At 35.6% G+C, this 17,012-nt stretch overlaps 1 protein-coding gene across 8 annotated transcripts in view; it reads right to left on the minus strand.

Moving 5' to 3' along the window:
- Positions 1-2,353: 2,353 nt before the first annotated feature.
- Positions 2,354-17,012, minus strand: part of RHBDD1 (rhomboid domain containing 1) — a 38,383-nt gene continuing 23,724 nt past the window's right edge. For all 8 annotated transcript variants that reach the window (XM_040567230.1, XM_040567222.1, XM_040567228.1 and 5 more), the window contains one exon: positions 2,354-4,878. In XM_040567230.1, coding sequence (XP_040423164.1) covers positions 4,760-4,878 — 119 coding nt within the window. In that variant the 3' untranslated portion in view covers positions 2,354-4,759. The remainder of the gene's footprint in view (positions 4,879-17,012) is intronic.

The raw sequence follows: 17,012 nt of genomic DNA on the forward strand, positions 1-17,012 counted from the left end.
AAAACAAAGTATCACTACACAGAAAAGCAAGATCTTTTGCAGAATTTACAGAATCACAGAATCATCTAGGTTGGAAGAGACCTCCAAGATCACCCAGTCCAACCTCTGACCTAACACTAACAAGTCCTCCACTAAACCACATCACTAAGCTCAACATCCAAATGTCTCTTAAAGACCTCCAGGGATGGTGACTCAACCACTTCCCTGGGCAGCCCATTCCAATGCCTAACAACCCTTTCAGTAAAGAAGTTCTTCCTAATATCCAGCCTAAAACTCCCCTGGTGCAACTTTAGCCCATTCCCCCTCATCCTGTCTTTCATGCACTGATTACAAATATCACTGGTTTAGATGCTCATTCTCAGGCAATTTTTCCACGAAGGCGGCTCTGACCTAAGCTCGTTTTTTTTTTTTTTTTCCTCCCCAAAACACTGGTCAGAATGAAGGTGGGAAGCTTGACCCTCGCACACCAGCTATTTCAAAGATTTTATCAATTGTTGCTGAATTACACTTTGTACTAATGCAAATGAAAAAAATGTTACCAAAACCAGTTGAGTTACATCATTAACAGTATAGCTGAATTTAGCTAATTAGAAACAACACAATCCATCCATTAATTAGGCAAAAGAATACACAATACGCACTTCAGCATCTGAGAAGGCTATGCATACATTTGAACTAATTTTAAGGAGTCAGCAAAAAAGTCATTCCACGCTCAACACTGTACAGATTTTGGGACCATTCCTTAACTTGCTACATGGGGAAGGAAAGTACTACCCAACGTGCTGGATTCACAGAAACGACCTTCGCACCAATAGCTTTTAAATGATCCCTGTAATGAATAATTCGGTGAAGGACCTAACACAATCCATTGCTCTCCTACTGTTTACTTCCTCTTGCCTTAGTGATGTTTAAGGCTCCTGAAGAGATATTTGTCTAACCTGCTCCAAAAAGACTGAGGAAGGAAACTGCAGAGTATCCCTAGCTTATTACAAAGCTTCACTGTCAACGTGGTTAGAAATCCTTTGCTTACATTTTGCTGCAAATTAGGAAGTTTCTAGTAGCCAGTGAATAACAGAGATGAACTTCTCTCTATTCTCATGCAGCAGAAGACTGCTGCCACATGTATGCTCACTCTTGTCTTTTACTAACCCAGTTGCTTTACCCTGAGCACATTTGTGAATATAAACAAAATACCTAAACCACATGAAATTTTATGGAAAAATTTCCTTCTCTAATTGTCTCAGCTTGCAATTAATGGATATGAGTATCACTAAATTTAGACTTTCAGAAAGAGTAATTTTCCTTTAGAAAGGGTTCTAGAATTCAAAGCTGAAGATTGTCAGTATTTACTTACCCTGATTTTCAGCGATGACAATTTAAGGGAAGTAGGGCAGATTTTGATCTCATTTACAGCCTGTATTGAGAACAATGTTACCACTGACACTCATCAAGCACAAGCTCCCCTGCTGTGATGTGGGACATGTACGAATACCATTTTGTTAGTATTTTTTAGGGCACTTTACCCCTTAGGAGAAGTGGTACTGCCAGGAAAAAAATTACACACATGAATACGTTATTTGCTTTTGCTTCAAGATAAAACAGAAGTGGGAAAAGAACTTTAAAAGTTAAACACATTTAACCACATCATAATTCTGGACTGCAATAAAAACATTTATAAGCAGTAAATGTTTGGTCATTTAATCATTAAGTTTCAGGAATGGACCTGTTAACAAGTCTGCTGATTAATTAAGGGGGTGGAATTTCTTACATGGTACTTGATCACAGAGTTTAGATGAAGCACGAAATATTCACAAGAAATCACAGCTCCTGAAACAAAGGAACCAAACTTCAGGTGTTAAAGTGTTTTGTTGTTTTTTTTTTTTTTTTTAAAAAACCAAACTACTTTTTCTTTAAAAATCCATATTTTATATATAGTCAGCTGCTAAACAGTCAGAAACTCTCCAAGGTGGAGGACCCATTTATGTACACTTATTATACTTATATACTTATACATTTATATACACATGAATTTTTGCCACCATATGTTAGGGATTCATCTGTGACTTGCATCTACCACCATCAGGGCTCCCAACCTAACAGATGGTAAGGCCCAACCGAAGAATCATTCTGTTACAATTTCCAAAACACCATGTATATTGAAACTGCCCAATAATCCAATCCTAAAACTTCCACCAAATTCAAAAGAAGAAAAATTAAAAGAAAAAGAAGAAAAATTAGTCCTGATGTAAATCATCTGCCCCGCTCTGTATCACCAGCCTTCATTTCTAACAATATTGCGGCAGCTCTGCCATTTTAAAATATATGCCTTATTATTATAAAGAAAAACAGACAATTTGAAATGTACAAAAATTTATTTCAATTTTTTATATGAAAAAGTGAAAACAACTATTAGTACTGACAGTTTTTATAGGCATTTAATCGCAAGTGCTTGACAAAACAAGAACAATAGGGGGACCAAAACAGATCCTTCGTATGAGACATACTAACAAGAGCTCTCATTTTTATTAACATAAGTATGAGGAACTTCCTGCATTACTCCTCACGTGGTTGGTATTTATCCTTCCTTAACAAAAGCATGCAAGTGCTTTTAAATTCGTAATCACGTTCTTGATTTTACCCCCCCCCCCTTCAACTGGCTAGTGAAATCCAGTGTTTTAAAATAATTTCTTGTCTGCTAAACTGTTACTTTAGTTACACAAACTTTTGACCAGAGCATTAAGTTCAGTTTGGGGAAACAATGCTACGTCCTTCTTCACACACAATTATTGTACCCTGAGCAAAATATGCAAACTCTATGCATTTTTTTGATATTTAATTTAAAAGGCATAGAAAAGTTAGTCTGCAATAAGGTACAAGTATCTGCTGTTTTCTTCAGGACATTCAGTAGCCACAGAAAAACAAACAAGACAAGCATATATTGAAAAACAACCAAAACCAAGAATACAGAAATTTACCATCACTTACCTACTAACTTAGAATCTGCAAGGAAACACTATGCATAACATCAGTGTTTTAGTATTACCTCAACAAGGACATCCATCCAAAGTCGCATTGCAGTCGTATCTGTTGTCTCTCAGAGCCTTGAACATACCCAACCTAACAATATTTTTTGTGCTGCTGCTTCTTGGCATACAATCAGCAACAGGTATAAATAAGATAGACGGTGAAAGTGAGAATGGCACAGGTGGAGAACAGTTTTTGCATTTTTCTACTAAAAAAAGCTTCCCCTACATACATTAATTAAAGCCAGAAGGTGTTAGTTTCAGGGTTTTTCTTTTCTGTATGAAAAATACAACACTGCTTTACACTCTAACTCCATAGAGAGGTAGACTTCATAAAGCACATACTGGTGATCACAGATACCTGAAAAGAAACTATTAAATTGCTCATCCTAACACTTTAGTAAAGGAGCATTGATGAGATTCAAAGAATTATGTGCCTAAAGACAATAATGGAATCATTCCTGTGCAAGCACATCTCTTCAGGACTGAAAAGAGTTACAGGAGTGTTCCCAGATTCAGATGAATTTCTTCCATCACAAGGTAAAAAAACATCTAGGCAATGAGTATTTTTTTCTCAATGTTAGATACTCAAAAAACCTTCAGGTTTGCTAATTTACATCATCGAACAGGCAGATGTGCCACAAGCAGGACAGGCACTGTGCGCCAAGCAGCGAACAGAGGTCCCGTCCAAAGTGACAACCGAGCTCTCTGGTCTGCTGCCAGCTACTCTGGAGTTGGGTCAAGAAATGCTCTCTAGAAAATGAAGAACTCAAGGTAAACTATATTAAGGTATGATCTCCACAAGTCTGCAAACAGCATGGGGACTGGACCTCAGATGAGATACATACAGAGAAATAGTAGAATTTCTATAGGTCCGTAAACAGCATACACGATATAATTTCTAAGCCTTCTTCAAAAGGAAAAATAGTTATTTCCAAAACAGTAAGTTAACAAATAAATGTATTTTCATGGCATATCCACCCCCACCTTCCTTTCCATAAAATTCCTAACAACAAGTAATTTCAACGCTGTAAAAGCACGTTTTTTAATTTTTTTTTTTTAATTGAAAATGTAAACATTAGGATTGGTTCTAGGGAATAAGTAGTTAGAACTCAGTTTTATCACACTTAAGCTCTACGCTACATGGCACATTTTGAGGAAGACTGCAACACTAAAGGTTCTATTACGTAACTCCTTAGGGTAACAATAGCTTCAACTATTTTTCACACAGTTTGCAAAACTGCGGAAAAGCTTAAGCCCAACTCTTATGATCTAACCGTTATCATCAAAGCAGTCTTTTCAAGTGACAATTCACATGCCAATCCCAAGAGTTATTCATCATAGAAAAATGGGAAATATGTAGGAAAGAATTGCATAATTTTAAAATTACATTTCGGAGGTATTATTATTTTCTGTGATGGATGAAGAAAACCTGTTGTCTGAGAATACCAGCAGCCAAAAAGCCAATGAATTCTTGAAGGTACAAAGAAGAACTTCGAAGGGAAAAAGTTTGGTGAAACCATCAGTCTTCTTCCAGATTTAACGTACATCAAAATGGAGACTGGCAAAGATCACGTTTCGATTCCCAACTCATTTTTTTATGCAAGTTCAAATTTGGAGCCTGAACTCACAAAATCTTCTGCAGTTTTGCAACAAATAGTAAAAATAAAAGAATAAATCTGCAAATATTTTAACTCTGAATAGCACTTTACAATTTACATCAACACCTGCCAACTTCATCTTCTGTCAAACCTACGAAGTCTTTGCCTTCTTATTTCCTCTTCTGAATTCTGCTCGGGTGGAAACCAAAAACCATAGGGTCGCCGCTCATTATTGTATGTTGCTCCACCAAAATCTACAAGACAACGAAACACAACTGTTATTTTGTTCTGTAATTTGAAAAAATGCACGTATATCCTGTAATCCAAAGCATCGCAACACAAAGAAAATTGGGAATTGATTATTTCCAGTTCAAATGGTTCAAGGACTGTCAGTTTCCAACAACTGCTCTTAAAACATCGAAATGAAGAACACCACCAAAAGAACTCCCAAACCCCAAAGTCTAGCGCGTATTAACCTGGGAGCAAACATTTTTCTCAGTCCCTACTTTATACAGGGAACTCCAGATTGTTAGAATATTTAGACATCCTCAGTAGCTACTTCTGGCAAAATAAGCTTTTGTATTTGCTTTTAGTGTAGCAGTCGAACATGTGCTGACCAATACCAGATGCACATACAACTCCCATCCTGTTGGCAGCAAGCAATTTCATAAATAAACTCCAGTGGCAGCTCAGCTAGAGAGAATTATAAGTTTATGTGAGCAGAAATATCACACCAAGACTGAAGGAAGGTTCTCTGCCCTGGCACTGCAAGAGAAAACAAAGCAAAGCAACTGCTCACAATTCACATTAAGTTACAGAGCAAAGAAAAGATTGAAAGGTTGTGGTTACACACAATTGAGGGGCCTTGGGAAACAAAAATGAGAAACCGTTCTCTGAGCTCACTTACAGAGGTAAGGATAAATGAAGTAGCTTTAAAGCTAACACAACAGTCTTTGTAATACTTGATATTTCTTAAACATCCACCTCAGAACCTCATTTATATTAGCAATATCAAAAATCAAAGGCAAATACTGTATTAAGCTAATTTTCAAAAATGGATTTTAACTGCAGCTGTATCCTGTATCAGAAGTTGTTTGTAGTGAACACATAAGGCCTGTTGTTTCTATTGCATAATATCAGGAAGTCCAATTTACAAAGGGGTTCTGTTAGTTTCTTATGCACTTACATGAGCATTTTAATTTGTAGAGTGCTAACCAAATGTAGGATTTTGAAAACACGTTCAGGATTTCTTCCATGCTTGCCAAGCAGTCAAGCTCTTGGAAAGTACTTTCAGAGATAACTACAGCTGCTCAAACAGTGCTAAGCAGCAGCAACATAAATGTTTATAAAATGAGAAGCAATGTTCAGAAGTATTTTTCAAATTAATTAATATACAGACAACTTAATTCATATTTTTGTATTTTATCTTCAGTTTGTCCCTCTGTTTCAATTTACCACAGACAATTCTCAAAATAATTTAAGCTGTTACTCTGCTTCTGAAAAATGCAACGTCACTAACTGACAAATGTTACATGAACTCCTTGGGACCTACCATCACTCTACCCCATCTAGATGCATGGTTCTCCATTGCAAAACAGCATGCCATGCTAGCAAGTTCATCAAGTTTAAATGATGAAATGATGCCATCTCTTTTATAATGCGCTCCAACAGTTTATCTTAATACTGTGAAAATTATACGTGCATAGGAGCAACAGCAAATGGACATTTGAAAAAATTGTTCAGAATGCTACAAAAAGCTAATGTGTATTGGAAATCCTAGACCTTAGCACAGGGCAAATTGCTTCTCAATTTTTTTTACTTAAAATCCAAGAACAATCTCATTGTCTGAAAAAAAACAAACGCCAGTTCATATGCAGCATGGGCAGAATGGTTTTCATTAACAAAAAGATTCAGCTGAGCTAAGTGTTCATTTACTACATTTATTTTCCCTCATTTTACTTTCTTATACAAGGCGTGTTCAAAAAGAAAAAAAACAAGCAGTTGTTTTGCTGAGACATACATGGGCTTACAATATTTCATAACCCAATGAACATCCTTTCCAAAGCAAAAATAACTTCAAACTGGAAGGCACAAAGCAAGGTGGCCAGTAAAGATCTGCAGAAGGGAAGCCTACGAACCATCTGTGTGCTGTGCTGTGGAAGGGCTGACAACTGAAAGATCAAGCTAGTAGGAAGTCAGGTGTGGGCTAGTGAAGTTAGGAAGAAAAGTAGCATACAATGAAACCAGATTCAAATGGACTGTTAGAAGAGCAGGTCAGGTCAATACTGAACACATGGTTTCTTCTGTTTCTAAGACAGATGATAGCAGTGAGAAACATGTAAAATGTTCCCTCCAGAAGGGCTGAGGGCCTGTTTTGGGTAACACAAATACCTTAATGCCTTCATACATGAACTTGATTATTTAGTTTAATCATGCCTCAGAGTCTAATCTTTGCTGTATTCCTATCATCCAGACAGACTTGTTAAAGTAACAAAAGTTGTTAGAAGCACATACTTAGAGACCAGACTATCAGTCAGTGCCTTGGGTTAGCTTCCTCTAGCTACTGCGTATTCAAGATACTACAGGAGAGTTGATATAAAATAATCTCACTGCATTCTCCAATGATCTAATAAGTCTCAGGATATTTAGTCTACTTAACAAGGAGACATGCATTAAGCAACACAGTCGATACACAAATTCAAATGTATCTTCCATTCCCAAGTATTGAAAAGGATTTGCTAACCAACTCAAGAGGAACCTTGACCTATTCTAGATATGCTACTTAACCTACCTTAGGTTAAGACAGAAAGATATCTATTTCTCTTTAGAGCAGTAAGGAAAACATAGATTAACTTCAGCTACAAGAAGAATTCCAGGTAGACTGCATATTCAGCATAATCAAATAGAAGTCTTCAGCTGCAAATAGCAAGCTTTACTCATTTCTTTAGTTTATATTCATCTATTTCAAGCATCCACAGTACATCCTCCAAAAAAAGTTGAAGACCTTATGTTATTCCATGCTCTTCTCTATGCAGATTCTTCCCTTCTGGTTCATTAGTGCATATTCACTAGTGTTTATGTGTATTTTCTAATTCCTTCTTTTGAATTATACTAAGACATTCATTACTTTATAAAATTACTTCAGTGACTTATTTTGCTATTCACATGACCTGTATTTTATTCTCCTGGACTGTTTTTCCAGTAAGTTGCACAAATCAAGTAATGAACAATGTCAAAAAACAAAAGGAAGTAAAGCCCTAAAAATGAGGTCTAAGACAGGAGTACAGCATGAACAAAATAAATCGTACAAAGAGTTTGACAAAAATCAAACTCAAAGGTCTGAAAATTTCTTCTGGCAAAAAGGAATAAACACAAGTAAAATTTCATCACCCTTACACATTTGCTTAGAATTAGGAAGTTACCCAAGTTCTGTCCTCAGCAGTATAAAACAACAGGCCTGTTCTTGGAAAATATTTCTGTGATGCTGTGAAACTTGGTTCAATGCTTCTGAATTGTAAAGCTCACGGGGAATTTCTGGTCATTTCTGTACCAAACCCACAATTTAAATTTACTTTTGTCTTAACAGAGCCGATGTGAAACTATTAATCCTTATTACAATCTGTATTTTTTTATCCATTAAAAAACAAAAATAGCAACAGTTAGGAAATGTACATACTGCCACAGGTAAGCCAGAGAGGTACGGATATCCTAAAAGCAGAAGACATTGCCAGACTCTGATCTAACATATTTTTTTTTTCTGTTGAGCTCATGCTGTGTAAAAGATTCTGCATTTCTGTTTGTTCAGCTAAGGAAATAAAAGTAGACATTGAAAAGGCAATCTTCATATCCACCTTCAAATAACTGCAAATGGAGACAGTAAAACTCTCATTATGTAGCACTATCTCAAAAATCCTGAATACCAACAGGATCAGAAATAATTCTGGCAAATTCTTTAATTACATGCAGAAACTCCTTTCTTTAATAAGGCAAATGGGCTTGTTTTTCCATTTAAAAAACTGTTAAAAGTATCCAGAAATCTAACTGGATACATTTTTTCAACTAGATTCTATTTTTCATCCAAACATTGCTTCACATAAGGTTGATTTTTAAAAGTACTAAATAAATGCATTATTCTTCCTTTACATATCATGTCATAGTAACACATCAAAAACTGCCTAGCTGAACACTTAAGCTGTGTAATCAATTGGATAAATACAGGCAAAAAGTCTCAAGCAATGCTTATCTGAATCACCATTTCTCCCTCTTGAAAAACACACAGAAAGATTAAGATTTTTTCAGGTTCATCAAACATAGATGCTAGCCACACCTCTTCATGGACAACACGATATAAATGGTGCTACACAGCCTCTGATGGGTTACCAAAGAACTGAACAAGTGCAGACTTCACACTCACTGCCACCTTACAATGCTTTGCCGGGGAACCACATCTGAAATATGTAACTGAGGCGATGTCTAATTAATCCTTTCCAGAATGGATCATTTCTGTCTGTACTTAAGCTTGCTAAATATAACTAAATTCATTAGCATAAAAAACTGCTTGAGCTAATGACAGTAAGACTTTCTGATCACATCCAGCCAGCTTTCAGGGCCAGCTGAGCTTGCTCATCGATATCTACACGACTTCACGTACTACATTAAAGATGAAAGACGAAAAGTGTCCCATATATTCCTTTTGAGCATAATTGTAAAACCTACCTGCACACTGACAACAGCAGGGAACGTGTGTAATTATTATGTGTGTATAAAATAATTATATATTTTTTTAAATGCAAGCTACAGACTATCAATAGAAAAAAAATAAAAAAAATTATTGAAGGGACACAACACATCGGACCATAAGGATGTAGACGTGACTTTGGCCAACAAGACGCAGCATGGAGATTTCTAATTTTCTTGAAACTACTAGAATATGGTAATTTATTTAGTCAGACATCAGGAAAAGGTCCAGAACATTATTTTTAAGATAGTCTCAATAAACAAAGTGCAAGTTATACCCAGTCTATAAAATTAATCCAGTGATAAAACAACAAGAGAAAAAATAGTAAATCAATGGGTAAATCCAAGATTAGGATTATTCACTGACCTTAGTCTGGAGCTGCTTTTAACTGTAAATTAAATTTGTTAGTGTTCTTAAGAATTTTTACATATTTAAAATCACATTTGAAAAAAAAAAAAAAAGCTTTGTCTTTCTTTTAGGGCATTTCTGCATGCCTAACAAAGACACAACAAAGAAATTCTAAACAATATCCATTTCCCAATGCCAAGACCAAGAAACCCAGATGAATGGAAACACCAATGCAGACTGAAGCCACTCCACAGCAACTACCACTTTCTCCAGAGTGGAAGAGTGTTTTTACGTAGCCCACACACAGCTTCTTCTAATTATGCCCACAGCTGTTAAGCAGAACTGCTTGTTCTCCAGCAAGGTGACCCTGCCAAACCCACTGTGAAAGTAACAACATTTGTTCCTTTACAAAAACATCCCAGTTACTAAGGAAAAAAAAATAAGCGTCCAGAGACCACTGAAGTTGATATAAAAACTCCCACTTGTATCACTGAGTCTTGGGTCAAAGCACCAAGAACAGAGTTACTCCATATGCAGACCATGCATTTATAAATAGATGTAGCATGAATGTAAGCAAAACATTGCTAACTACAATTGAAGATTTAATTATTTCTTTATTGATTTCTTGCTGTTTTCACTTTTCTTTGGCAGTTGACACTTTTGCATGAAGAAAAGCATCCAAAAGAAAGCTGTATTGGCGATGCCTTCCAAAATGTTCTTGCATACTTAGGAAGTCAGAGAAAAAAGCAGCATTCTGTATACCTTTTAGCATGAAGATCTAAATGTATCAGTATCATATACTTTTTTTTTTTTAATGCAAACAAAATTAATGGTTATTAAGACATACAATAAAATCTTTAGTATCAATAATCAGAACCTAGGAACTACTGTGTCACTGTGACTTGTTGCTTAAAGACCAAAGGAAGTTAACCCTTCAAGGCAATGTTTCCAAAAATACAGGATATAGTACCAAACATTTGACGGAAGGAATGAAAGATGTGCTGCACTGCAAAATGAGTGCCATCATCTCCAGGTATTAAATACTGAGTATAGTAAACTCAACACAGTGCTACATCGAGGGCAAACTAGAGAAAAGCAAATACCAGGACAAAACTTGTAGCAGAACAGCCTTGAAAGGCATACTGTATTAGAGTATTAAACAGAATCTAAAGTTATGTTCTAAACTATTGAAGTGTACTAGCATCACAATGCTTCAATAATTTATTTTTTCCCACTTTCATAAGTGGGAACACTTCATCATTCAAGTAGAATAAGTCCTACCTTTAAATTACTGACATCTTTTTAATCCCCTTAATACACAACTCAAGAGTACTGCACCCAAGCAAGCCCCAAACCTGAGGCAATCCTCTATGTAACAGTTGGGCTGAACTTTTTCAGGAAAGACAGAATAGAAATTGTTCCCAATCACATTAATCTGCATCAACAACTTTATAATTGGACTTTGCATCAAAAAGTTTCTGGTAACGATCATTTAACAGAACACAGCTCAGCTCTTCCAGTTCACTAAGCTGTTGAACTAGCTTTCTTTTGGATGTAGGACTGTGTCAAAGGCAAGAGGCAAAGGAGGTGTACGGTGCTCTTGCATAATGGGCAGGAAGGGAAGTAGAAAAGGCCGAGAACCAACTACTGAGTACCACATGAGCATTCAAGTGCAGAGGAGGGCCGCAAAGATGATCAGAGGGCTGGAGCACCTCTCCTACGAAGAAAGGCTGCGAGAAGCTGTGGATGCCCCATTCCTGGAGGTGTTCAAGGCCAGGCAGGATGGGGCCTTGGCCAACCTCATCTAGCGGGTGGCGTCCCTGCTGATAGCAGGGGGGTTGGAGTTAGATGATCTTTAAGGCCCCTTCCAACCCAAGCCATTCTATGATTGTATGATTCTCTTTGTACATTTTCCTCCAGACACCTGAAGGAATGCCCTTTACACACCACACTTGAAAGGAATTTTCGCCTCATCTAGATGAACACCAATCAAAGTATATGCATTCGTGTATACTAATAATCCTAAAGACAGGAGAACAAGAAAGATGTGCAGCACTGATGACATGAAGAGACAGCAGAAAAAATAATTTTCCCTGATTACGTTAATTCTATATTAGTCTTTACATAATTTAAAATCTTGAACACACTGTCACCGTTGAACGAAACCGTACCAATACCTCAGTGTCTCCTCTCAAACCAAGCACAATTGGTCCTGAACTGCTTATTACCTGTGTTTTAGTGTCTGAAGCAAGTGGGCACAGCCATAAAAAAAAAAAGCTAAAAATAAAACAAATCGAACAAGATGCACAAGATTTAAGACAGGATTGTAAGGGATTCAAGTCTAAACCCAGTATTTTCAAAATACCTACACCTATTTGAATATACATAGCATTATCTTTAGAGGTCAAGTGTACACGAAGTTTAAAGCAACTACTATTACATCCATTCTAATATTTCTGAGGGAATTAATTAGACCATGCTTTTGATTTAAGATCTCTAAACCAGATAAAGAATACAGCTTGTCGACATACAAAAACGAGAGTCCTAGATCTGAAGGAGCTGTGAATTCTGGTTGTCCATCCCATGTAACTTCCACTGCTGCGCAGCTACTGGAACAGAAATAGTTTAACAGTGCACAAGGAGGCTTCCAAATGGTCAATTTTCAGTCCAACACCTTTCAGGCAAAGTTAAATGAACACCAGTTTAGAAAGCAAAGGGCAGCAACTATTTCAGTTTTCTGAAGCTAACGAGTTCATGTGTGTAAATTGAGATTTCAGAATATAACCATTTCTTTGCTTTACAGAATGATTTGTCACACAATGGTAACTCATAGGTGCCAAATGGTCATGGGTCTATGCTTCACACCAAGCCTGTTGTGAAAGGCTTAGTGGTGCTTCTTCTTACATATCTGGTGAGCATTTATCACCACTACCAAGAGAATCAGAACTTTTATTCTCAAAAATAGTTTTTTTGTTGTTTTGTTTTAATACTACGCATCACTGATCTTCTTTCAGAAATTGAGTTCTGTTGCTGGAAAACTCTAGCTATGATTCTTGCTACAATTCTATTGCTAGAAAAAGAGCGACAGTATTAGCTTTTCACTGGGAGATCCTGCTAGAGAACTCCCTAATTTATTAGTTTCCAGTGCAATTTCATCACTTTACTAGGAGATTCTAATTTGTTTAAAATATCAGTGCAGCACATGAAATGGAAAATTAAATGGGACAAGGGTCCCTTCAAGGAATGAGATATTCCTGAGACAAACCAAATACTTCACTTCTGACAGACTTATATCTGAAACTTGGTATCTATCTACTTAACTATGGAGTCCGGGAAGCAGAAGTAATATTGCAAATGAAACTGGAATGCTGTCTGAATACAACTACCCAAGACAAAAATCAAGCACAGTCTGCAGTTTTGAAACAAAATGACAGGATTTTGCTTATCTGTGTCTCATAAATACTGAAAAAGAACTGCTCGATGAAATTAGGAAGATATTTTATACAATAAAGAAAAATCGGCGGCTATCAATAATGAACATTTCTACTCCTAGGCATGTTGGTTTGGATTTTTGTTTATTTTTAACTTACAAGATATTTATCTTTTAGATAAATAGTAACAAGGAAAGAAGAAAGCTCCAATGGTAAACTTGCTTATTAGCCTCAGGAAAATTTTGAAGTTCAAAAGCATTAGGAAACCAGGAATCAATAAGTATTTATAACAGAATTCTGGCTACTATGGTCTGCTACTAACACCAAGCATACACCGGAACTTTACGTGAAAATGCTAAATATTTACCAATTAAATTTCCTGGAAATTTGCCTAAACAAAGTGCTAGCAATCAGTATCATAGACCACATATGCAATGCTAGAAAGTTATTTCTGAAGATATTCAGAGCAAGAACTTCACTTGAAGGAGAGAGCTTTTCTCCCAGAACATGTTTCTGGGTACCCAAGACCAACTAAAAGAAAAGTTGGCCTTTCAGAATCAGATGCCAATCATAGCATGTGACTTTATGAAATGTACTTTAATCTGATATCATGCACTGCGTATCGAAGCATATAATTTATTTTAAGACATTTCTACAGAAAACCATTTAAATGCAATGACTGACATTCCTACCATAGCAAAAGAGGAAAGACAACCCCGCCTGGAGAAAAATGGAATTATACAGCATTTCTGTTTCATACTACTCACAATCTTCAATGGATTTAGCAAGTTTCATAGCCTAAATAGAAAAAAAAGCCCAATCTCAATAAAAGAAAGCAGAAATGGGAACTAAATTTAAATTCAGAGAACTGCTAAGCCAGATGACTAAATATTTCATAACCACATTGCAGATGTACCTATGATTGGTACATACTGGGCCATCTAAACATTTTGATTTTTTTTCTTTAATTTAAATCAGATTAGAATCAAAGAAATGCATATTTGCACTGAAACTTATGAGGACTATCTAATATATGCATATTTCACTTTAACCACAAAATACAAAAACTACATGTTTAAAAACTTTCTTCTTAAGAGAAAAATTCTTTTGTGCAGAGACATGAGCACGCAGGGGATTCTTAACATTATTGAGACTGAAAGACAAACTTAGAAGTCCAGCTCACAAAAATACCCACCACCCACCACTACAAAAATCCCCATCCCACACTAATCCAGATATTTCTTCTGAGCAAAATAGCAAGGAAACAACAGATAAGAACAAGAGAGACGGTATACCGGGGTTACCATATACAGCTACTAATATAAGGATTAAACCAAAATGGAAAGCCATATATTTTTAATTTCATAGTAAAACCATATAATTTAAATATCATAAATAAATTTTAATTAAAACAGTAATTGTCCTTATCTGACTTAACTAAAGGAGAAGTTATTGCAATTTGTGAGTAATATAAAATTACTTTATGAGAATCAGAATGAAAATAAAAAGTAAAGAAAACTAATGCTGTTTACATTGGTTCTTGTTTGACAATATCTAAAAAAGAATTTTTCAGGATATGGCACAAAAATAAAACTGCATTTCTGGAACGTCTGAATGTAGATTAAGTAGAAAGACAGTACCTTTATGCTGGATTTAGATAAACTCATGTATGGGATTATATAAAAATAATTACTTAGATTAAACTTGTTGCCTATCTTAATACAAATTAGTTTTCACTTGTGGACAATGACCGATACCAGGAAATTCTGGACTATGCCACTGAGTCTTTTAAAAGCTCAGCGGGATACTAACACAGCAGTTTGTGAGAATGGATCAACATTCCAAATCTAATGGTACACTTTGTGGCCTAAAAACCCTAATAAATACATTTGTCTAAGAAAAAAAAATTATGTCTATTTTCAGCCACGCTACAGAGCAAATGTGATAGTATAAATTCCACAGTTGGAAACAAAAAGATATGGAAATACTGCCTTGAATTTTGGTTCTGGTACCTGTTTTTACATCCATTTAGCTGCCTGTTTCAAATTATGTTCGGCAATTTTTAGTCATGTTAAGTACTTGTTTCATCATCCATATAATTGCAAGCTACAGCAAATGCCATGCTTCAAGGAAAAACGTGTCCTGTTCAAAGGACAGTACTCACTCAAGCTTTATTTTTCAGACTGACAAGGAAGAATACTCTATTTGCTCATTACCACAATACATTTCATTTCATCCTTTCTGTCACTCTGAAGCAGGTATGATCAATTACAAACTCTATACTACTTTCTTTTGGAAATAAGATGTGCCCATAGGTAACTTTAACCTTTAAGTAGCTTGTTTTATGAAATATTTTTCAAAGTTGAGCTCTGAAGTCTTAGTTTTCCAAATTAAAGTACTGTGACAAACAGAGAAAGCTGCAAAATTAAAGCACTGCTGTGAAACCACTAAAAATACCACCTATATAAACTTAATTGTACCAAACTACATTGGAAACAACATACAATATATTTTCCCACTTCACTTATCTGTGAGGTTTAAAAAGTTTAACTAGCACTGAAAACAGACACGAGCATAGACATAAGAAATGCTGTCGTCTCAAACTGAAGTTAAAAATGTGACTTGGTATGCCAGTTATCTGCTAGCGAGACATACTTAGCTAGAGATGCTATTTAAATTCTTTCTCGGGTTTCAAAGGGCATTCTCCAAGTAAGAATACATTTCCTCTTACAGTTGAAAATCTATCTTTGTCCAAATACAGCACAGTACTTCAAAAAGCAAACAGAAAAAAGCACTTACCTATAGTGATATAGATTATTTAAGGCTACAAATGGAAAGCTGCAGGTGTTCCATACTGATGCATGAAAGACTAAAATGTATGCTGTCCAGTTTTGTATATTCTCATAATCTCGTCATTGTTATTACAAACTGACTTCATTTTATGGCAGTGAAAATAAAAGCATTTTCTTTTATCGTAATACCAACTCCTACGTGCATATATTTTTTACAGTGAGCTCAGAATCTGACATCTTTGGACGCGTTGGATTTGAGTAATAATTTATGTTTTTTCCTTCTGTAGTGTGACTTAAGGCCTCAAAAGAATATCAAATGGCTTTAAAACTACATCTAAAGTCATCATTCATCCAAAGGCGTGAGGCATCCATTAAATGCCTAGGCTCCAATGATTCAAAAGCCATTAGCACTCAGCTGTTATAGACAAAGCTCACAGGAGCAGGAGTCTTATATAGAGTGTTTTGAAAAACAAGTAAACAAAAATTCACAGTTTTACTGGGTTGATAGTATAAAAACACAAAAAAATACAAACAAGGTTCGTGCTCTTGCAAGACAACACATTCCAAAACACTTAAAAGCTTTGAAAGATTTTTCTCAAAATCAATTTGTAAAAAATGATGTAAAACATCAAGTAAAAATGTCAGTAAAGTAAAAAATATCCCTTCCATTAAAGCTCACTTTAGACCCATTCCTTCTCAAAACCTTATTTAGGACAAATTTATATAGGACAAAATATTGATATTACCTGTTTGTTGTGGTGGTTTTGTTGGTTTTTGTTTTAAAACGTCTAAAACAGCATGAACAATATCTAATTTGCCAACTTTTGCTGGCAGACCAGACGGACTAGATGTTGTATTATTCATTTGCTTGAAAGCTAAGACCCTCACCAGCTTCTGAGTTTTTCTGAAAAGTTTGACTTAAAGGAACTGCTCAGATTATTATCATTTCTAAAACTTCTTACACTATTAATTTTGCTGCAGGAAATAGTGTTTTTTTGTTTTGTTTTTGATTTTAAGTTCATAGTCTCACAATATTTATGGACAGTTAGAAGCCTAAATACGTAAAACTACAAAAACCA

The sequence above is a fragment of the Cygnus olor genome, chromosome 9 (assembly GCF_009769625.2).
Source record: "Cygnus olor isolate bCygOlo1 chromosome 9, bCygOlo1.pri.v2, whole genome shotgun sequence".
Taxonomy (NCBI): domain Eukaryota; kingdom Metazoa; phylum Chordata; class Aves; order Anseriformes; family Anatidae; genus Cygnus; species Cygnus olor.